General features: G+C 39.3%; 1 protein-coding gene across 3 annotated transcripts in view; it reads right to left on the bottom strand.

Moving 5' to 3' along the window:
- elp4 (elongator acetyltransferase complex subunit 4) overlaps nucleotides 1-23,601 on the bottom strand; it is a 274,712-nt gene that overhangs the window by 85,113 nt on the left and 165,998 nt on the right. For 2 of the 3 annotated variants that reach the window (XM_043705557.1, XM_043705559.1), the window contains 2 exons: nucleotides 18,347-18,455; nucleotides 17,220-17,326 (listed from right to left, as the gene is read on the bottom strand). In XM_043705557.1, coding sequence (XP_043561492.1) covers nucleotides 17,220-17,326; nucleotides 18,347-18,455 — 216 coding nt within the window. Of the gene's footprint in view, nucleotides 1-9,165; nucleotides 9,554-17,219; nucleotides 17,327-18,346; nucleotides 18,456-23,601 lie in introns of those variants that run through there. The other variant, XM_043705558.1, reaches the window with a different exon arrangement.

Raw genomic sequence — 23,601 nt, 5'->3', positions numbered from 1 at the left:
ACCCTCCCTAATCCTACTGAAACATCTGTAACCAGGAACCTCCAACAACCATTCCTGTCCCTCTTCTATCCACGTTTCCGTGATGGCCACAGCATCGTAGTCCCAGGTACCGATCCACGCCTTAAGTTCACCCACCTTGTTTCTGATACTCCTTGCGTTGAAGTATACACACTTGCACCCATCTCGGTGTCTGCAAGTATTCCCTGTCAGTGCTACCTTCTCCACAGCCTCCCTACAGTCTTTTGCATCCTGACACACAGCTAGCTTACTTGCTGGACTACAAGTCCGGATCCCATCCCCCTGCCAAATTAGTTTAAACCTCCCCGAAGAGTGCTAGCAAACCTACCCTCCAGGATATTGGTGCCCTTCTGGTTCAGGTGCAACCCGTCCTGTTTGTACAGGTCCCACCTTCCCCAGAATGCAGTCCAATTGTCCAAGTACCTGAAGCCCTCCCTCCTACACCATCCTTGCAGCCACGTGTTCAACTGCACTCTCTCTCTATTCTTTGCCTCACTGTCACGTGGCACCGGCAACAACCCAGAGATGACGATTCTGTCCGTCCTAGCTTTTAGCTTCCAGCCTAACTCCCTGAGCTCCTGAATGACCTCCCCACCCCTCTTCCTACCTATGTCGTTGGTGCCAATGTGCACCACGACTTCTGGCTGCACACCCTCCCCCTTAAGGATTCTGAAGACACGGTCCGAGACGTCTCAGACCCTGGCACCCGGGAGGCAACAAACCATCCGAGAGTCTCACCCATGTCCACAGAACCACCTGTCTGTCCCTCTAACTATACAGTCTCTTATAACTAGCGCTCTCCTCCTCTCCCCCTTTCCCTTCTGGGCCTCAGAGCCGGAGGCACCCGGGAGGCAACAAACCATCCGAGAGTCTCACCCATGTCCACAGAACCACCTGTCTGTCCCTCTAACTATACAGTCTCTTATAACTAGCGCTCTCCTCCTCTCCCCCTTTCCCTTCTGGGCCTCAGAGCCGGACCTCGTGCCAGAGACAGTCCCCCCCACAAGTATCCAAAGCAGTATACTTATTGTTGAGAGGAATGACCACAGGGGATCCCTGCACTGCCTGCTTCCTCCCCTTCCCACCTCTAACTGTTACCCAGCTACCTTTGTCCTCTGGCGTAACTATGTCTCTGTAGCTTCTATCTATCACCCTCTCAGCCTCTCTAACAATCCTCAGTTCATCCAACTCCAGCCCCAGTTCCCTAACGCGGTTTGAGAGGAGCTGGAGCTGGCTGCACTTCCTGCAGGTGAAGTCGGCAGGAGCATCGGTGGTCACCCCTACCTCAAACATCCTGCAGGAGGAACATTCCACTCTACACTTAGTCTCCAAAACAAGAACACTAAGTAGCAGTGGACTCTGCCACCCTGGGAAAAATAGGCTAATCACCCTATCCATGCCCCTCATGATTTTATAAACTTCTATAAGGTCACCCCTCAGCCTCTGACCGTTCAGAGAAAATAGCCCCAGCGTTTTCAGCCTCTCCGTATAGCTCAAACTGTCCAACCTTGGCAACATCCTTTAACTCTTTTCTGAACCCTTTCAAGTTTAACAGTTTTGGTAAGGGAATCAAGGATTGCAGGGAGAAGGCAGGATAATGGGGTGCAGAAACATCAACCACGATTGAATAGCTGAGCAGACTCAATTCTGCTCCTTTATCTTACTGTCTTATGGTCTAATTACGAGTGGACATCGAAAGGTGGTCGATTTGCAATACATCTACCCAGAAGAATAAATAAAAGAGACCACAATTTATTTTAGTTATACTTAATTTTTATTAGATTATTTGCCACTATATATTTAAAACCAATTCACATTAAGCCCAATAAATAAGAGGTTGGTACACTGAAATAAATTCCGACTTCCCAACTGAGTAAAATTTTGATTTTGGAAGCAGCAGTTCTGAAAAGTATACGAGGTAGTCACAAACAATCTTGTAATTTCAATATGAAGTGCAGGAGAAACCTCTCTACCAAGAGACTGGCAAGAATGTGGAACTTGCTAGCACTATAGTTAAACAGAATAGGAAAACAGTAGGAGCAAGGAGAGGTCATTGGTCTTTTGCAACATTTACAAAGATTATCTTCTCAGTCAAATCTAGTATCACTTCATTTCCTTTGTACTCAAACATTTATCAACCCTTTTATTAAATATATTTGACGACTGAACATCCACAGCTCCCTGAGATAGTGGATTCTAAAAAATCCTTTGGGTCGAGAAATTTCTCCTCTTTTCAGTCAGGAATGACTGGCCTATTGTCCTGAGACTGTAACCAAAAGTTCTTGGTTCCCGATATTATCTTGTCAATCTCTCCTTATAAAACAATTCCCTCATTCCAGGAACTAATCTAGTGAGCTCTCACCATTCAGAATTATTGCAAGTATGGCCTTCCTTTGTTAAGGAGACAAAATCTAAATATATTCTATGTGTCGCTTGCCAATGACCAACATAATTACATTTCAATTTCTTTAATCAAACTCTAATCTCTGCCACAAAAAGAATAAATGTAGTGGAGGGGAAGCTAAGCAATAACAAAAGGGTGTAAGGATATGCCAATGAGGTAGTTCATGTGGAGCATATACACTGACAGAGATTGGCTGAACTGGTCTGTTTCCATGTGTGAACCATGCATTTCAGCTTTAGAATTTCCTGAACTCCATGTATTACTCCACAATCGCCCAAACTATATTATTTTCATGGCATATTTTCTAGCTAGTCTGCTGGTGAAAATGAGATCGTTGGTACCTCTGCAGTAGTTACTGCACACAGTTACTTATATTTGACTTTGACACTTCTCACTGGAAGACACTGCTTCAGCAAATCTGAAAAAAATGTTTATTAGAAAACAAATCAATTATGGACTCTCAAAGAAACTTATTTCCTCTTAGGAGGGTCATTAGTCTGTGGAATTCTCTTCCCCATAGAGTACTGGAGGCAGAGCCATTGAATATTTTTAAGAATGAATTACATAGATTCTTGACTTGCAATGGAGTCAAAGTATTTAGAGGGGTAGACAGGAAAAGAGAAGGCACACAGTTAAATCAGTCATGATTTGATCAAATGACAACATAGGTGAGACTTCAAATGTGCTACTCCTGATTTGTGTGTGCAGGAGGTGTTTTGAGAAAATAACAGATTTTCAGAAATCAGGTCACCTTAAATAATTCTACTAAAAGAGAGAGTTCCAATTTGTGTAACTTCAGAATGAAAATCACAACTGAACTTGGTCATAGCCTTCTTTGACATTCATATGAATGTTTTATGACATTCCATTCGACAATCCTCGAATCTTAGAACCTGGTTACTTCTCCCTAACCTTGACCCAAACATATTGAGGATGATTGGAATATCTCTATCTTTGAATGGAGGCCAGTTAGACCTTCCTGGTTTGTATAGCTTAGCACTGAATTACAAAGATAAACAAAACAGCATGAAGTGTGACACAGACAACTGGACAAAGTGCATAAGTTCACAAACGTGTACAGCTAGAGTTCAGAATTGATTATTCTTCTTAGCTTCTTTACTAAATCCCCACAAACTCACGTTCAGCCAATTTGATTTACTCCGTGTAATGGCGAGAGTCACTGTACAAGCTAGATGCAGTGTGAAGTTCCAATGCAATACCTCCAGCTCTGAATATTGCAACTGTGTAACATTTTTCCATTTCTCATACCAAATAATCCACTGTTCCTTCTCAGGGAGATTGTTCATCAAGTTTTAATTCTGGGTCTTCTTTGATAGTGAGATGAAGTTTCCCACACTCATTTCACAGAGAACCGGTACAGATAGCACTTAAGGTGGACACTGATTGGGCAAAGCTTGGATGGTGATGATAGTGTTAGAGATGACCGATCTGTATGGAATCCTTTGTGCTTCTCCAAACAAAGTTCTGGTCAAATTATTCTGAAGTGTTTGAAGTATCTTTTGACCTGGATCTTTCTTATGATGATCATTGCAAATACTGGGTGGCTGCATCGGTTATTTCAGTCACTCGGGTATGTTATCCCGCACCAAGGGATAATTGGTTTTGATGAAAGGTCATTGAACTGAAAAGTGTTCGCTTTATCTACATACATATGCAGCCTGACCTAGTAAGTATTTCCAGAATTTTGTGTTTTTATTTCAGATTTACACTAGTACCATAATTTTGCTTTTGCACACATATCTCATTCATCCTTAAAAACAAAGATAACCATGACTATTTGGGATGCATAAAAAGATTCCTATGGATTTGTACTTGACAGTTAAAGGATGATCTGTGCCCAGAAGGCTCTATTGCAAATATGGCAGGATAACACAGATGACTGAGTTTTGGATGAGTTTGCCTTCTGATCTGAATTTATAATCCTTGTTTTTTCTCTCTGCCTATGATTTGCACTTGTTTTCAAAGGAGACTGCACCATTTTCTTACTTGACTGTACATTACTTCAGATTTCTTTGTGGTGATCATAAGACCAAAGTTGTCACATGCATTGGTGAAAAAAATATCCATGCTGCAATCATTGGCAAACAGAAGATTATTAAGTATGTCTTTGAAGATCTTGCTCTTTGCCTGGAGTAATCTCAGAATCAACAGCTTCCCACACATATGCTGATTTTGATGACAGGATCACTGACATGGAAGGCATCAGACAGTGTGATAGAGAAAACAAAAACACTGGAGAGGGTTTGCACTATTACACAGCCCTGTTTTAATTTTATCAACGGCTTGGGATTGGTCAAGAATCAATCTGCTGAGACACATATCAGCATGATGCAATGGAACTGTTAAACTATAATGAAGAATTTCTCAGGGCAGTTGAATTTCTCTATTACTACTAAAGACCCTAGTTAGGTCAACAAGCTTGGCATAGAGATCATTTTCTATTATTGACATTTCCCCTGGAATTGTCAAACTGTAATACCACATTAGTAATTCCTAGAACTTTTCTGAGACTGCATTGACTCTCTGGCATCAGATCTGGCCAAGATGCTTCACTTAGCATTATAGAAATATTTTGCCAGCGATGGAAAGGAAACTGATTCCTTTATGATTATTGCTAGACTGTTGAGTTCCTTTCCGCTTATATAGGTCGACAATGGATATACCTTTGTTGTTTTTGCACGATGATTCCTTGTTTCTACACAGACTAAAAGAATTCAGTGAATTTCTGACCAGATATTGACAGCCAGCTGGCATAGCATCAGGTGAGGGAACTTTGTTGCCAAATAGGAATATGCTTTCTTGCATTCTTGGAGGGTGTCAAGACAGCAGCTGATGGCAACCTGCAAATTGCCTCTTCACTGATGAATGAAGGAAGATTTAGAACATGGTCAAGATGGTCTGCTATTTTCTAGGGTTTTTTTGTGTCAGTAGTACTGATCTATGGGCACTGAGAATTGGTGATGAACCAGTAGACTAGGGCTGGTAGACAGATTTCACAGCACTGGAAAATTGTTTTCAGACTTTGTGGTTGCATTATGATTGAAGCTCATCTGTTTTCTGATTCAGCTAAGCACTTTGCATCTTTTTGAGCTTGCATTTGATTGTCCTGCGGATGTTTCAGTAGGCACTGTGCTTGGATAACAAATTATCTCAACATGATGTTATGGTGAAGAATTGTAGTGCAGATTTAGTGGTGCCTCCACTACAGCTGCAGTTCTGGCATTTGTCTAAGAACCTGAAAAGTGGTACTTCACAAAAAAAAAACCCAGGAAAAGTCTAATCTGATCAATTCCCATCCTACCAACATATGTTCAATCATCAGAAAAGTAATGGAAGGAGTTGTGCTATCAAACAGACTAATACACAATAATATGTTGGTAAATCCTTAATTTGGACAGTCAAGATTACTTACCTCCAAATCCATTTACAGTTTTATTGTCAACTGCTTTGTCAGCGACATATAAGGAATTGGGACTGCTTACTGATAATTGTAATGTTCAGCTAAGTTTGCAATTCCTCAGATGACAAAGGAGCCCATGCAGCATGCATACATGCATCAAATCCTGAATAATATTCAGCATTGGTCCACAAACTGACAGCTAACAAACTCGTCACACAATGCCATACAAACCAGCTATAACAAGAGACAATCTAGCCATCTTCATTTGGCATTCAGTGGTTGCACTGTATAATGGCCACAGGTGGGTTGCAAGAGTACACATGCCATTACACAGTGCTCTGTTGGTGGAAAGAATAAATGTTTACAGCTAATTAAGCTATTTATCTTGGGTAGTGTTGAGCTTCTGCTCAGTTGCATAGATGTCTACTCAGACTGTGTAGATAGTGGAGAGTTTTGGGAGGTCAGAAAGTTAATCACATACTGCAGAATGTCTGCCTGTAAACTATCCTTAGAGTCACAACATTTACTTAAGACTCAGAGGTGTACAGCATGGAAACAGACCCTTCGGTCCAACTCGTCCATACCGACCAGCTATCCCACTGCAATCTAGTTCCACCTGTCAGCACCCAGCCCATATCCCTTCAAACCCTACATATTCATATACACATTCAAATGTCTTTTAAATGTTGCAATTGTACTCGCCTCCATCACTTCCTCTGGCAGCCCATTCCATACACGCACCACCCTCTGCATGAAAAAGTTGCCTCTCAGACCTCTTTTATATCTTTCCCCTCTCACCCTATACTTATGCCCTCTAGCTCTGGACTCCCCCTATTTATCATATCAATGCCCCTCATATTATAAAGCTCCAGCGCTCCAGGGAAAACATCCCCAGCCTATTCTACCTCTCCCTTTAGCTCAAATCCTCCAACCCTGGCAAGATCCTTGTAAATCTTTTCTGAACCCTTTCAAGTTTCACAACATCATTCCAATAGGAAGACCAGAATTGCATGCAATATTCTAAAAGTGGCCTAACGAATGTCCTGTACAGCCATAACATGACCTCCCAACTCCTGTATTCAATACTCTGACCAATAAAGGAAAGCATACCAAACGCCTTCTTCATTATCCTATCTACCTGTGACTCTACTTTCAAGGAGCTATGAACCTGCACTCCAAGGTGTCTCTGTTCAGCAACACTCCTGAGGACCTTACGATTAAATGCATAAATTATGCTAAGATTTGCTTTCCCAAAATGCAGCACCTTGCCTTTACCTAAATTAAACTCCATCTGCCACTTCTCAGCCCACTGGCCCATCTGATCCAGACCCCGGTGTAATCTGAGGTAACCTTCTTCACTGTCCACTACACCTCTAATTTTGGTGTAGTGCAAACTTACTAACTATATCACTTACGCTCACATCCAAATCATTTATATAAATAATGAAAAGTAGTGGATGCAGCATCGATCCTTGCGACAATCCACTGGTCAGAGGCCTCCAGTCTGAAAAACAACCCTCCACCACCACCTTTGAGCCAGTTCTGTATCCAAATGGCTAGTTCTCCCTGTGTTCCACGAGATCTAACCTTGCTAAGCAGTCTCCCATGAGGAATCTTGTCAAATGCCTTACTGGAGTCCATATAGATCACATTTACTGCTCTGCCCTCATCAATCCTCTTTGTTACTTCTTCAAAAAACCCAGATTTGAGAGACATGATTTCCCATGTTGACTATCCCTAACCAGGCCTTGACTTTCCAAATACATGTACAACCTGTCCTCAGGATTCCCTCCAACAACTTGCCCACCACCGATGTCAGGCTCACTGGTCTATAGTTCCCTGGCTTGTCCTTACCATCTTTCTTAAACAGTGTCACCACTTCAGCCAACCTTCAGTCTTCTGGCATGTCACCTGTGACTACTGATGATACAAATATCTCATGTGGTGGATGGGACACTTTGCAAATTCCCCTTCTCTTCAGTTTGTTTGTAACAGTCACCTCTACAGCTGACTGACAAGAATCAAAAATTCACAATTTAAAGAAAGCCTTTTGTATTAAATCTTGTCTTCAATAATACGAATATTGTTGCAGTTGAAGGAGGAACACTTTTCATTTGCAGGCACCAAGCATCAAGCACTCCCAGGTCAGGTATGCCAAGTTATATGCAGAATAAATCTCTCTTTGCCCTAATAACATGTTGCAGGTCCTGCTTTCAAACACCAAGGTGCCTGTCTGTGGAGCTGTGCCCCAGAGGACACTGGTATCTTCAGGTGGTAAGAGCAAAAAAATGGAAATAATTGGTGGGAAAAACACCTACAGCAAACAAGAATTCACAACATTTACAGCTAAAATTACAACTAAAAAACTAAAACTGAATGCTTTTGTCCACTTAAGTAGTACAGTTTAGATTCTGAATTCCAAGAACACAAAAATACTTAACTGGTTGCAAAATGCACTGGGATGTTCAAAGCTCACATTTTCCTACTGATCAGGTGGTTTAGGATATTCTGATAAAGTGTTAAAAATGTGTAATACAATCTTGCAGTGGTTAATTGAGTAGCATTTCCTGTTGCGATGACATAGTGAAAGCAAGAATTTTTATGTGACTGGCATTTGGATTATACATTTGTCAAAAGCTAGTGACAAGGTAAAACTATGCAACGGGAAAGAGTGTATCCAGAGATCATGAAATAGAGGAAGGCAAAAATGGAAAAAGCAAAGAAAATGTACAAGAGAACAGATTTTCTTTTCCGGTTTTAACTTTTAGCGACTCAGACATTCCCTGAAGTATGAATAATTACGGACATTTTACTTTGATTTATGTTGAGAGAGCGAGAGTACGTTTTATTTGCATTTATTTCTGGTGATAAATGTTATAAAATAATGTTTCTTTTCTCAAAATGAATCTTCTTTCTATTTATATTCTCCCTCTTTTTGGTTCAGTTTATCACATTTTGTTTACAAGCATTCTTTTCCCCAATTCAAGACTTTCTGACTTTTGCTAGCCCCCTGTTTATTTCTGTCATTCATCAGTTTTTGCTTAGTCTGGAAAGAATACTGACAATGCTAGCACATGATGAAATACATAAGGAAAAAATTTGGTAAAAGAAGACTATTCCGTGATTAATTTATAGAAGTGAGAGAGGAGATGATTTACTATAAATTGGTGCAATTCTACTAGCCCCACCCCCAACATGAATTGCATGATAGGCCGTTTGTCTGAGATTAATAGGTCAATTGTACTATAACACGCACTTGTGCTTATCATACCTCTAAACAGCAATTTACGTATATTTACTTGGAAGGAGGCTGAAGCTTATAGATCCAACTTAAATCTAAACCTTGTTTTATTTAACATTTACATACATTGCCAAAATCTTCAGCCTGTGTGTAATGCCTACCAGCATTCTTTCATGATCATTTGAAGTTCTTTTGGCACTCAACTGATAACACCATCTCAGGCAATCACCACCAAATATGGTGACAATTTGTTATGAACGCTATACCAAACAAATTGTATGCATTAGAACAAAGCTACACATTGCATCTATCTCATTCCTTTTGAGCAAACATGCGTGACCTCCTTTAAGACTTAGCGTCGTCATGATAAATACATTTAACAATTAAATTCGGAAGGAATGTGATGATGACTACTTTGTCAAGCTGCGTCATGAATTTCCATGTTCTGACCAATCTAAAGCCAGCTGAACTGTGTAAGAGAGAGGCACAAGTTAAGCAAGGCAGTAGCAGCCTAAGGGAAAGTCAGTGAATAGCAGTTCCTCTTACTCACAACAGTACTAGGCTGTTCTTAAAATGGAAATGTTGTGACGTTACTACGAAAGCATCAACTAAACAGGAAATAAAATACAATAGAGACAGATGATTAGGCAATCAGGACAGGATGAGTTCCAAAAATGTTCCATTACATTCCAGATTATTATAAACAATCTGAATATATCAGACACTGATGACTTCATCTCAAATGTTAAGCTACAGCATACCATCGAGACCAATCCAACAACAAAAAAATCCAAAAATGTTTGAGAGAGCTCTTCAGCTTACCTAATCAGGAACGTTTGAGCATGTGTCTGGCTGTATAGGCATCTTTTGGTCAATCATCAGAAAATCAAAGGCAATTGGCATAACTCAACTGAAACTTTAATGCCGCATGATTGTGTCGCGTAAGCTCGTTTTGTGCAAGGGGCATTGCAGTTTAGCAGAGAGATTAACAAACGGACCAAAAGTTGGCCTCCAAACCTTGCCCTGCTGATGCCTCAAGCCCTTTGAAGTCTGACCATCATACCTGGCAAAGCAACAGTGGGAACTAGGCTGGTGTCAGCTCTAATCACATTGCTTGCCTCAGCATGGCTAACTACAGGGTGCACTAATTGGCCCAATTGCGGATTATACCTTTTGCTACAGATTCAAGACAATAATTTAGTCAAATGATGGTTTTTATCTCCTTCTAATTAAGATTCCAAAGTGGAAAGAAATAGGATTAGACAGACCGACTTTTTTGTATTTTTTCCTAGGCTTTTAATGCTCTATTCATTTAAGTACGTTTACTTCAATATTTTTACCCTAATTTTAATAAACTTCCAACAACTTTACTCCCATCTGGCAAATATACTACTAGCATATATCTTTAATACACATTTATGTTTATTAAACCATCCATCTGAAACAGAAACTTGTGAATTAAACTAGCTTGTAAAATTATCTTATAAAATTATACAACACAAGCTTGTTACCAGAAGACCCATTTATTGACTGACGGGTCTTCAGAGTTTGTGATGGAATGTGCAAGATGATGTAATGAAGAGGTCTTCAAAGCCAAATGGTCATCTTTCCCTGAAAGTTCTGTGCCTTTACTTGAAATCTGGTTTACATTTCACCAAAATATGAGCTTTCAGTGTTTAAATGAAATATAGTTTCACAACGAGTTCCACATATTAATAAAGTTATAGCTGAAGACTCAGCTGCAAATATTGTTATTCAGCTGTAAATGTTGTTTAGGCATTGACCACATTCAATCGCATTATCTGATCATTTGCAAGCTGCTTTTGCGGCAGCTTGCTGTGTGCAAACTGGCTGTTTCTACACTATTATAGGGAATTGATTTAGCTTAGTTGGCTGGATTATTGGTTGGCAGAGCAGTGTGATGCCAACAGTGTGGGTTCAATTCCCATCAACGGTTTGAGATTACTATGAAAGACACTCCTTCTCAACTTCTCTTCCCTCACCTGAGGTCTGGTGGCCCTCAGGTTAAATCACCACCAATCCTTCTCTCCAATAAGACAGCAACCACTATGGTTTGGTAAGACTATGGCGACACAACACTATTATAGTGACTACTGTTCAGAAGTATTAATTAGTTCTAAAGCACTTTGGGATGCCTTAAGATTGTGAGGGACACTACTGAAATGCATGCCTTGTAAATCATCTGACATTTTTGGACTATGTTATGCAGGACTAAGGAACATTAAAACATTGACATTTCCTTCCTTATTTTGGATAGTGACACACCTGCTGTCCATTTTCAATGTTTTGTGCTTTAATTATTTTTTGACAAAACAATTTTCTTTTCAAGGACCTTGATGTACATTTCGTCACTTTCAGGTTTATGTTTTGTCCAGTTGAACAAGACCACTAAGATTTGCTTCTGATGTCATGTAACACAAGCAGTCAGATTAAGGAAAAGCATTTACAATTACAAATTTAAGGTATTATCAATGTGAATATGGATTCTGTTGTTGACATTTACACTTTTTCACAAATCCAAAGTTTCCTTTCAGTACTTTTAGATTAGATTAGATTAGATTACTTACAGTGTGGAAACAGGCCCTTCGGCCCAACAAGTCCACACTGACCCACTGAAGCGCAACCCACCCAAACCCATTCCCCTACATTTACCTCTTCCCCTAACACTACGGGCAATTTAGCATGGCCAATTCACCTAACCTGCACATTTTTGGATTGTGGGAGGAAACCAGAGCACCCAGAGGAAACCCACACAGTCGCCTGAGGCGGGAATTGAACCCGGGTCTCTGGCGCTGTGAGGCCGCAGTGCTAACCACCAAGAATGTTGAGTTTACCACGAAATTGCATTTTTGTCAGTTTTGTAAATATTCTGCTATTTGGTTTCATTTTATATATTTGATAAATACAAATGAAAGAGTACAATATTCTTTCAAGAATTCGGTTGAATTTTTCTTCCAGTGAGCATTGGAAAAGAACTGTACTATAATAGCAATGACACCTCTCTGGGAGCAGATTGAATTTGTCCCTGGATCTTGTCTGGATTTGTCCAGAGGTAGGGCTGTTAACTATAGTTTTTACACAGAGTAAAATCTCCCCATCAGAGATTTGGGATGATGCAGACCAGGGGAGGGTCAATGCACTTGCATTGCGCAAAACTCCAGACTATCATTCGATGAAAACTATCCACAATTTGGCTGCATACTTTATGTCAGCAGTGGGCGGTGAAATTTATTCTGCCAAATTTGGTCCTGGTCACACCAAAAATGTACTGAACAATGCATAATATTGCTGGTCTTGAGCAAACAGCCTACCTAGGAATAAACTTTGATGGGCATCAAGCTGACAATCAGGATCTTGCAATTTCAACAATTACAAATCCAAATAAACTAACAGCAGCAGCTCTTGAACTTTAACAGAAAAATCACACTCTTAAAAGTATGCAGCAAATGTGACAAACAATTCAAAGCGCAAATCTGATTTGAGCACTTATCTGTAAAGATAATCAAAGACAAACCACAGAAATGCAAGTGACAGCTTGAAACAGTTCATTTATGCCCAGTATCAAAGATAAAATAGGGGACTTAGAGGGAGCTTAGAGCATGGATCAGTACCTGGTGCTATGATGTTGTGGTCATAACAGAGATGTGGGTTTCTCAGGGGCAGGAATGGTTGCTGGATGTTCCAGGGTTTAGAACTTTTAAAAAGAATAGGGAGGGGGGTAAAAAAGGAGGAGGTGTAGCACTGCTAATCAGAGAGGGTATCACAACTACAGAAGTTACCATTGTCGAGGAGGGTCTGCCTACTGAGTCAGTATGGGTGATAATTAGGAACAGTAAGGGAGCAGTCACCTCATTAGGGGTTTACTACAGGCCCCCCCAATAGCAGCAGGGAGATTGAAGAAAGCATAGGTCAGCAGATTTTGGAAAAGTGTGAATGTAGTAGTGTTGTTGTAATGGGTGACTTTAACTTTCCCAATATTGATTGGAACCTCCTTCGAGCAGATGATTTGGAAGGAGCTATTTTTGTAAGGTGTGTTCAGGAGGGTTTCCTAACTCAGTATGTTGACAGGCCGACGAGGGGAGAGGCCATTTTGGAGTTGGTGCTCGGCAATGAGCCAGAGCATGTGTCAGATCTTGCAGTGGGAGAGCATTTTGGTGATAGTGACCACGACTGCCTCACATTCTACATAGCTATAGAGAAGGAGAGAAGCAGGAACAATAGGAGGATATTTAACTGGGGAAAAGGAAACTATGATGCTATCAGACGTGAGTTGGGAAGTATGAACTGGGAGCAATTGCTCTATGGAAAGGGCACTATAGACATGTGGAGACTGTTTAAGGAACAGTTGTTGTGAGTGATGCATAAATATGTTCCTCTGAGACAGGCAAGAAGGGGTAAGATAAAGGAACCTTGGATGAGGAGAGCGGAGGAGTTTCTCGTCAAAAGAAAGAAGGCAGCTTACGTAAAGTGGAGGAAGCAAGGTCTTGCTCAGCTCTAGAGGATTACAGGCAGGCGAGGAGAGCCAGGAGGGGGAACAATAAAGGCTTGGCAGGAAGGATTAGGGAGTATCCAAAGGCACATTACACGTGTGTGAAGAATAAGAGAGTGATCAAAGAAAGAGTAGGGCCGATCAGGAATAGCATAGGGAACTTGTGTATAGAGTCTGAGGAGGTAGGGGAAGCCCGAAATGAGTTTTTCGCTTCTGTCTTTACTAAAGAAAAGGACCTTGTAGTGAATGAAACCATTGAGGAGCAGGTAAGCATGCTGGAATGGATAGAGACTGAGGAATCTGATGTGCTGAAAATTTTGACAAACATTAAGATTGACAAGTCGCCAAGGTCAGACCAGATTTGTCCTCAGCTGCTTAGAGGAGCTAGACATGTGATTGCTGCACTGCTTGCGAAGATCTTTGCATCCTCGCTCTCCACCGGAGTCGTACCGGAGGACTGGAGGGAGGCAAATGTAATTCCTCTCTTCAAGAAAGGAAATAGGCAAATCCCCGGCAATTATAGACCAGTCAGTCTCACGTCTGTCGTCTGCAAGGTGTTAGAAAGGATTCTGAGGGATAGGATTTATGACCATCTGGAAGAGCATGGCTTGATTAAATGCAGTCAGCACAGCTTTGAGAGGGGCAGGTCATGCCTCACAAATCTTATTGAGTTCTTCGAGGATGTTACTCGACAATTGATGAGGGTTGAGCAGTGGATGTGGTGTATATGGACTTCAACAAGGCATTTGATAAGGTTCCTCATGGTAGGCTTGTTCAGAAGGTCAGGAGAAATGGGATACAGGGACATTTAGTTGTCTGGATACAGAATTGGCTGGTCGACAGAAGACAGCGAGTGGTAGTGGAAGGAAAGTATGCTGCCTGGAAGTCAATGGTGAGTGGTGTTCCACAGGGCTCTGTTCTTTGGCCTCTACTCTTTGTAATTTTTATTAATGACTTGGATGAGGAGATTGAAGGATGGGTTAGCAAGTTTGCAGACGACACAAAGGTTGGAGGTGTCGTTGACTGTATAGAGGACTGCTGTAGGCTGCAGTGTGACATTGACAGGATGCAGAGATGGGCTGAGAGGTGGCAGATGGAGTTCAACCTGGATAAATGCGAAGTGATGCATTTTGGAAGGTCGAACTTGAAAGTTGAGTACAGGATTAAAGAAGGGCTCATGGCCAAAACGTCAATTCTCCCACTCCTTGGATGCTGCCTGACCTGCTGTGCTTTTTCAGCAACACATTTTCAGTACAGGATTAAAGACAGGATTCTTGGCAATGTGGAGGAACAGCGGGATCTTGGTGTGCAGGTACATAGATCCCTTAAAATGGCCACCCAAGTGGACAGGGTTGTTAAGAAAGCATATGGTGTTTTGGCTTTCATTAATAGGGGGATTGAGTTTAAGAGCACTGAGATCTTGTTGCAGCTCTATAAAACTTTGGTTCGACCGCACTTGGAATACTGTGTCCAGTTCTGGTTGCCCTATTAAAGAGCAGATGTGGGTGCTTTGGAGAGGGTTCAGAGGAGGTTTACCAGGATGCTGCCTGGAATGGTGGGCTTATCTTACGACGAGAGGTTGACTGAGCTCGGACTTTATTCATTGGAAAAAAGGAAGAGAGGGGACCTAATTGAGGTGTACAAGATAATGAGAGGCATAGATAGAGTTGATAGCGAGAGACTTTTTCCCAGAGCAGAAATTGTTAACACGAGGGGTCATAGTTTTAAGCTGTTTGGCGGAAAGTACAGAGGGGATGTCAGAGGCGGGTTCTTTACGCAGAGAGTTGAGAGAGCATGGAATGCTTTGCCAGCAGCAGTTGTGGAAGCGTGGTCATTGGGGATATTTAAGAGACTGCTGGACATGCATATGGTCACAGAAATTTGAGGGTTTGTACATTAGGTTTATCTTACATGAGGATCAATGGTCGGCACAACATTGTGGGCTGAAGGGCCTGTTGTGTGCTGTACTGTTCTATATTCTATAAAAGTGGAAATGGCCTCATATTTCTTCAATGAGTACGAAATAGATGTTTGTTTAGTTCAATTTGATAAAAAATTCTGCTACAGTGGCTCTTTAACAAGTAGTCAGAAGGCTACTTCTGACAACGCTGCTTGATTTTATGACTTCTACATGCAGCATTAAGTGGGTATTACAGGGAAGCATCCCAATCAAGACATCTACAATCTACAACACTGCTCCCCAGATGACCCAATCGAACAATTGGCTGCCTGATTAACTATTAACTGCTCTTAATGTGATTAAATAATGAAAGCAACTGATAACCATTAATTAGGAGGAGGGCATTGTAATTGTCAGTGGATTGAGTCTGATTCATAGGTTTTCTTCTGAGGGATATGGCAGGACGGGAGTAGGGGGATGGTGGGTGGGTAGGTAGGAAAGCAAGACTGAAAAACTGAAAAGGAGGTTGATGACAACAGTTGCCTTATCAAGTAGCCAGTTAAGAGGCCAGAGGGTCAATGAAGGGCCACAGTGGTCACTCTAGGGTGAAGTACCAAACACCAAAGCGATGCCAACCCAAATTGACCAGTAGCTAGTGAATAAGGCAAAATATGCTAATTTATTTGTGCTCAATTCTCTTGTAGAAGCTGAAATAGCCAAGACAAGTGGCCTGTTTAAATGCTTTCCACTTGACAGGAGATTAAATAATATGGTTTGTCAGGTCTGCCCACTTATTTTATCTCCAGTGAAGACACTACACAAGGACGGGAAAAGAAATAATTATCACATCACAAAAAGCCACTCCTCAAATATGCATTCACCTTTTCATGCTTAGTTAATTAATACTTCAGCCTTAATTGGTTAACAGTTGTATTCATTTGCTATTTAGTATTGCTGGGAAAAAAAAAGAGAATTGATTCAATTCAGTCCCAACACATCAGGATTATAAACACTACCAATATTTCAGGTCAATGGAAAAGTTTAAATCTGGTTGAATGTTGGAATTAACCTTTGTAACCATCTTTTTAAACTCCCAGGCCAGCAACATTTGCTTAATAAATATGAAGAAAATGATTGGAGCAGTGGCATTTATTATTGCTATGACATTAGCTGCAGAAAATGTGTGCAGTGTTTTATAACTGATTTTCAATTAGCTCCCAGATACATGTTAAATTATTTTTGGAAAACAAAGTAATGTGTTAGCTAATGCAAGCCAGCTATCACCAACAGTTCACTACAATTTAGAACAATACGAGATTACTGTTACATTAATCCAGAATAATGTATGGTTGGGACTTTAAATAATTTAAATCACAATGATTTAATAAGTTAAATTATATTTTGTTATTAATATATTTGATTAATTTAGAATCACAACAATGCAGATGGAATAAACAACTGAAACTGATCTAAGCAATTAATTTGTTAAAACATGTTTGCCTTAAGGTATGTTTTGAATAGTTGCAAACAGACCACAAATTTAAAATGTAACAACTAGGTTCTCTGTCCTCCCCCCATACGCTTTCACAGGCAAAAATGAGATGATGATAGCTTAAATGGAAATACCCTCTTGTACGTTCAAATGTGAGAAATAGTAACTTGATAAACAACTTATTGCACTATTAAATGGAATGAAGTTGAAGATCAAACCCGAATGTTTCCTACCTCAATAGTGAACAATTTTCGTTTCAGTTTGAAAGCAAGGTCCTTTGTATCAGGCACTTCACAGATTAAACTATTAAGTCGAGGAATCTGACGAACATGGAGCAAACCTTAAGAAAAATTAAATTAGAAAAAAAACATGCAGCTGCATAAATTAAACAAGCTGACAGCAGAACACTCCACATTTACATTCCTCTCTGTCCCTTTTTAAACCAGGGATCGCCACCAGAAGCAATGAAGCAAACAGTGTGATTATGTTCAAGTAATCAAGCAGAATAAGATAAACAAAAATCCTTGTCCAAGTAAAACTAATTACATTTAGGTACAGACATGGAGATATAAACAAAGAGGATTCTGATGCTTGTCAAAACGGAGGCCCATTTGTGATATTTTCCCTTGTATTTACAGTAAGCAAATGTGGCTATCACCTTGCTTGCTGCCCAAAAGCATTGCTGAATGATCTTTATTTTATTAAATGCACCAGTAAGCATCCATGAAAACATGGCTTGTAGGTTGGAGAATTCGACCACAATTTTGATTTAAAAAGATGTATTTTGAGGTTTCAGTCATTAACAAGTTGATACATGCTGTTAAGGTAAATAGCCCTTCAAATGAGCAGAAAACTCAGGCTGGATGTGTAAAACAAATGAATATTTGCAAATGAAGCTCATTTATGATGGTTAGGAACTGGTATATGCATGTGAGGTCTGCTTTTAGCTTCGAGCAGTGTGAGCTCAAATCTAAGCTGATCTTTTGTGACAGGAACATTGGCTGAATTGGTGCAGTTTCGTCATGGTTAAGGGAATTGGTAAGCTCACTGGCCGAGTGGCTCCCTGGCTTCCTCTGCATGAGTATTCCCAAAAGCCTGCCTACAAAGATGCACATCTGATTGAGCACTGTCTTGGTAATTTGGCTTGACAACATGTGAGTAGTTGCCATGTTACTTTCACAGTCCTAATGCACAGTAAAAGATAAACAGCCTGACCAATAGATTGCTACATTGGGAGACAGTTGAAATGCAGATTCTGAAATGAAATCAATTACAACCTTATGGCAGACAAACTAATTAGAGGGCAAACTGCTAAATATCTATAAGTCACTTGGGGTACTTTGGTCATGATTAGGCTTACCGTGATAGTCCTTATAGAGTGGATTGCTTTCTCTTTCAGAAACATTAAATGATTCAAGACCAATCACTGTATCAGACAATTTTACCACACGGTCCATAATTGCTTTGTTCTGAAAAAGAAAAGGAAATTAGCTTAAATAGCTTTTAAAAACAGTCCGAGTAAAGCAGCAGAATAAATATGGGATTTTAGCACAATATATAAATTAAATCTTCAAACAGTATCATTGCTCTGAAAGAAAGTAACCAAATTAATATTAAAAATAAATGTCAGGAAAAATATTTTGCCATAATTTAATTGTGATGTGAATTTATTCTCATCTTCTTAAATTATTCCAATTTTTTTTGCAGACCAATTAAACAGTTTAAGAGTAATCATTTTAAATTTACATGCTGCAATGATGCTAAATATTTTCTCTTTGATATTAGTTATCTTTGCACTGCTTGGTTCCACAGAATTTTTATGAATTGCATAACATTTTTGCACATGTTAAATCTTCTGCTGTACATTACTTATAAACTGAAAATGCTTTAAGATGTTGAAGCTGCAATGGCAATGCCCTTTTAGTCTCTTACTATGCTTTAATAAGAGGCAGTGAAACATCATTGTTTCACTGAAATAAATTATTACAGTTTGAGATGGATCAAGTGAAATAGTTGCACTATATGTAAAGAATGAAATTGTACTAGTGGATCCCGTGATATTGTGCACCAAAAAAAACCTTCTATGCAAAGACATCATAAATTCCTTTAATCATATTTGTTATTCGTATCTGTTTCTTAGCTCTCTTGTTTTATTTTGTGCTGTCTTTCTACGTAGAGAGATTGCTTGTATTTTTGATTTTTTGCATTTTTTTTTATTACTGCTGAATGTTTCTCAATTCTTATGCTATCTCCATTAATCTTGCTTCTTCACTCTTTTCCATCTTTCATATTTGTTTGAGAATTAATTGATTTTCAATGAAGGACTTGTGAGCTGTTGTTGGCCTACAGTACAGGGGATGAAGCAGTATTGGACATGGTATTGCTGAGGCTGGGCTAGAGGCAGCAGTGATGGCAATCGGCACTGAGGCACTGAGATGCCTCATGCGCAAAAAATATTAGGAGGCAAAGCCCAGCTGAAGGGTGAGAGTTCCAAGAATAGAGCAGAAGGCAAGCTCAATGTTCCCGAGAGAGAATAAGCCTGTACAGGAGAAAGATGTTAGAGGTATTAAGACAGGGCATGCATTAGGTAAATCTACAAAAGGAACAACACTTTCATATCGTAATCTCTGGATTTGTGACTTTTTTCCACAAATGTTATTCAAACTAAAGAGGATAATGGAATTGTCTTATTCAATAATAACCCACATAACTGAATATATTGTGTCTGTTCATATGGTTAGTAACTTATTTCAGGATTTTAGATTATTTCACTTGTGGATAAATGTTTATTGGTCAAACCCATTTTGGCCCTTTTTATTCAGTTTCATAATAATGCTGTTGTATTATTCATGTAACATACATACAAGTCTTAGCACATTCTGGATGCGACGTGTCTTTATCAAATTTTAAGTGGTTTCCTGGATGGCTCTAAAAGGACAGGAAATAACCACAAAAATGTTGAATGATGTTGTAGAACGAATTCAGTGTTTCAAACATTAGACAAAATTAGTCCAGGTGTTTAAACAAAATTAGATTTTTAATGTGTGATATCATTGGTGAAAGTACAGTAAACAACCAATGAATATTCAGGGTGCTGCGTAAGTACTGAAAACATTCTAATAGCAAAAACATTGTACTTAGTTGCATTTTCTTAGTAAATCCACAGGTAATTACATAATAATGCAGTAAAGGAAAAAACATCTCATTGTGAAGATCTATGAATCAGATGATACCCCTCTGTTTTGGAGGCATTTTGCAGATGTACACTTTCATAATCATGGAGACAACATATTCACCATCAACATTCTATGCATTTAGCAGTAATTTCATAATGTTGTCAATTTCTCTTGAATCAATGGAAGCATGTTTAGTATATTATTTAATGACGTTACAAGCTGCCTGTTAAATGTCACATTCATTTTTGGTTCACATCAAAATCTGCCGAATGAATTAGTCTTGACTCTCTTCAGAATATCCATTATTCTCAATATAACAATCAGGAGTAACTGATTCGGTTCATTGTGACTATGTTTGGGTTGTGTACAACTTCATCTCTGTATGATGTTATCAAACTATGTGAAATGAGTTAAAATTAAAGCAGGCCATAATCACGACTTCAATTAATACCATCCATTTCTTAATATTCTATAAAATGCACAGTGAGTTACTGTCAAGGTGCCACCATAAATAGCATACATGCAATCTAAATGTCGTGAAAATCAATAATTTAAATCCTATAAATTCAAGGTTTTAACATAAAGCAGAGAAGTAAAGGGAGAAATGAAAATTTTTCATTAATATAGGCAAATAAAGACACAAAAGCTGTTTCAAATTTTAGACGCAATAAGAACAGCTGACTCCTGTAATGAAGGTGCTGGCTACAGATACTGAAACTTCCAAATGAGCTTACGCTAATCCTGTACCAAGTGTCCGCACGTTGATGGGAGAAAAATTATAGCCTGTCATCAGAAGCAGACAGGCAGGCCTAGGTCCAGATGGAAGACTGGCTGGGAGAGGGGGCAGGTGGGAAGAATGATGGGAATATAATGGTAGACAGAAGACTGCTCCCTCTGCTGGCCAGACTGTTGCTTGTTATTATTTCAGTGTTCCAGCATTTTTATCCATTTTGAAGAATTATGTTTGATAGCTTTTTAAATAATTAACTAATTATCTCCCAGCGATCACCCTCACAAATTGTTTAAATCTCTTTTTGGGTTTCCAAATACAAACAGCCTTTTGCCGTAGTGAAAACATCCACTCCAGTCCTTCAATGAAGCTCATACTTAAGTCAACATTCTGTTTCCAGGGACTAATTACCAACAATATGTGAAATGATGAAGTTGCTATTAATTAAGTTAAAAAGGGCATTAATACCACCATGTTACTCATTCACTACTTTCTAAATAAATCATTTCATCTCTGCACAAGAATTCTTTAAGTAATATGTTATTATCCACAATGATTTATACCAATTCAGTGATGAGCATGATAATTAAGACATCTAAGTCAGCCGAATGTGAAAACTAATAATACACAGACGTGACAGTAATGCAAGTTTTCTGTATTTTGATGGATACAAAGAGCATATTGGACACAGGAAAAATACAAGTCAGTGTTCTTAATTACAGTTACTATGAAGCATTTCTTCATTTTTTTTCCCCAGAAGCAGCCTTTTTTTGCCCCTCCTTTGCTTGCCAGGTTATTAGGGCTACCAGTGCCTTCTGTTACAGGATCTAACTGCACTTCTGTTTCATGAGATTTTGGCCTTAAACCAGCATCTCCCAGAGCAGGAGGGATCAGCTTTTTCCCCACTGTTTTCATATAAAGCCTGGCTTCAAAGTTACTCCAGCTCCTTGCTTTCCAGAAGGTTCCATCCCAGGAACTCTCGCCTGCCATTTGGTTTGCTTTCTCATCTCAAAGGAATTGGCTTGCAGTGTTTCCCTATGCTGAACTGGCATTTGCTCTATGGAGTGAGTTATTATTAAACTTTTAGGTCAATTGTGGCACTAACAACTCTTCTGAAGCTTTCAGCCATGCTGTACAATTTGCCTGCTAATTAAATATTAATATAAAGTGGTGCATTTGTGGATAAGAGCTTTTATGTTCCTTCTTCTCTTTCAGATGTGGGTAAAAGGATCCAAGGCACATTTGAGTAGTTCTATTTTGCAATGCACATTTGAGCCAGTGAAACAAGCCACATGCTGTTTTTATAGTGAAAATACTAATCTATGCAAGTTGAAAAAAAAATGCACAACAAAGACAAAATAAACCAACTTTTCATCTAGGCTACATTCAACATCTCTAGTGATTTACATTTAAACAAATATGCAAGATAATGTATGATCTCATCCAGAAAGTGACATTCAGATAATTACGAGAAAGAGGAAAAAAACGTGTATTAAAATGTTTTGACCTGTATCCTGAATCAGATCAGGTGGAACTTAAGGGGCACGTAATCTCCTGGATGTTCCACCGGTGGAAAGAATGCATTAACTCCTAAGGTACTGAAATGGTTATGGACAACACAACTCAAAACCCTCCACAAAAAATTACATTTTGTAATATTTATTTATATACCCTGCTTTTGCATCTTTAAACAGGGCAAATCCAGAGGTTTCTCCTTCATCCTTTGTGTACGTAACAGTTATACCAATGGCTTGGATATTAGGAAATCTGCAGATTGAGTAACATAGAAGCCAAAGATTCCATATGCCTGAACAGATGACTCTATTCCCACACTATGATGAGAAGTTGACTGATTTGGGCTTACATCATTTAGCTGTAGACCCAGAAACACCAGGTCTGGTTTCCAACATGATTTGTTTAAATGCTGTTTTATTTTTGTACATATCAAAAAATTAAAGATGGTGCTTCACAATGAGTTAGTTTACATTATTCAAATTTAAAGTGCCACCAATCTTTGCACATTTGAACTATATCATACATTATCATACATCTTTTAATAACTGACATAAGGCAGAATTAGATCACAGTAAAGTAGCAGAAAAACATTTTATTTATAATACTTAGCAAACACTATATAGTAGCATTTATATTTTGTTCTAAATGACTGAATACCACAGCAGACAGAAGTTCAAAATAGCTACGGACAAATCTACTCCTTTCTAGATAATGATTGCCACATGCTGTACAGAAAATTGACTTAAGATTCCATCATAACAGGGCAACAGGCCAAGTATAATGGACTACCTAGGTTAACTGAACACCTTTCTTAATGATCAGAGACAATAGACAAGATATTTGACTCAAACCCAATATTATGAGATCAGCGTATGCCCATCAGGTTCCAGAGTGAGATAATTATGGAATAAATACCTTACTCAACACTGTACAGAATAAATACCTTATGTATCAAGCAAAAACAGTAGCATCCAGTGAACTGTGTAATCTGGTGTTACTGCTTAACTTTGTAAACAGTCATAAAGAAAGCTATCTGGTGAAAGTATTCCTACTTGTTTTCTTTGCAATAACCATTGCAAGGAAATAAAACAATCTGTTAATATACATTAAAAGGGGTCCCACACAGACTTCTATGATTGGAGGAGTGACAGCATGTGACTTCGTTTTGAAGCAGTGGCAGAGTAGCAGCAGCAG

The sequence above is a fragment of the Chiloscyllium plagiosum genome, chromosome 16, assembly GCF_004010195.1.
Source record: "Chiloscyllium plagiosum isolate BGI_BamShark_2017 chromosome 16, ASM401019v2, whole genome shotgun sequence".
Classification (NCBI taxonomy): domain Eukaryota; kingdom Metazoa; phylum Chordata; class Chondrichthyes; order Orectolobiformes; family Hemiscylliidae; genus Chiloscyllium; species Chiloscyllium plagiosum.
Note: the sequence above shows the minus strand (reverse complement) of the source record. Positions and strands in the feature narration are given on the sequence as shown.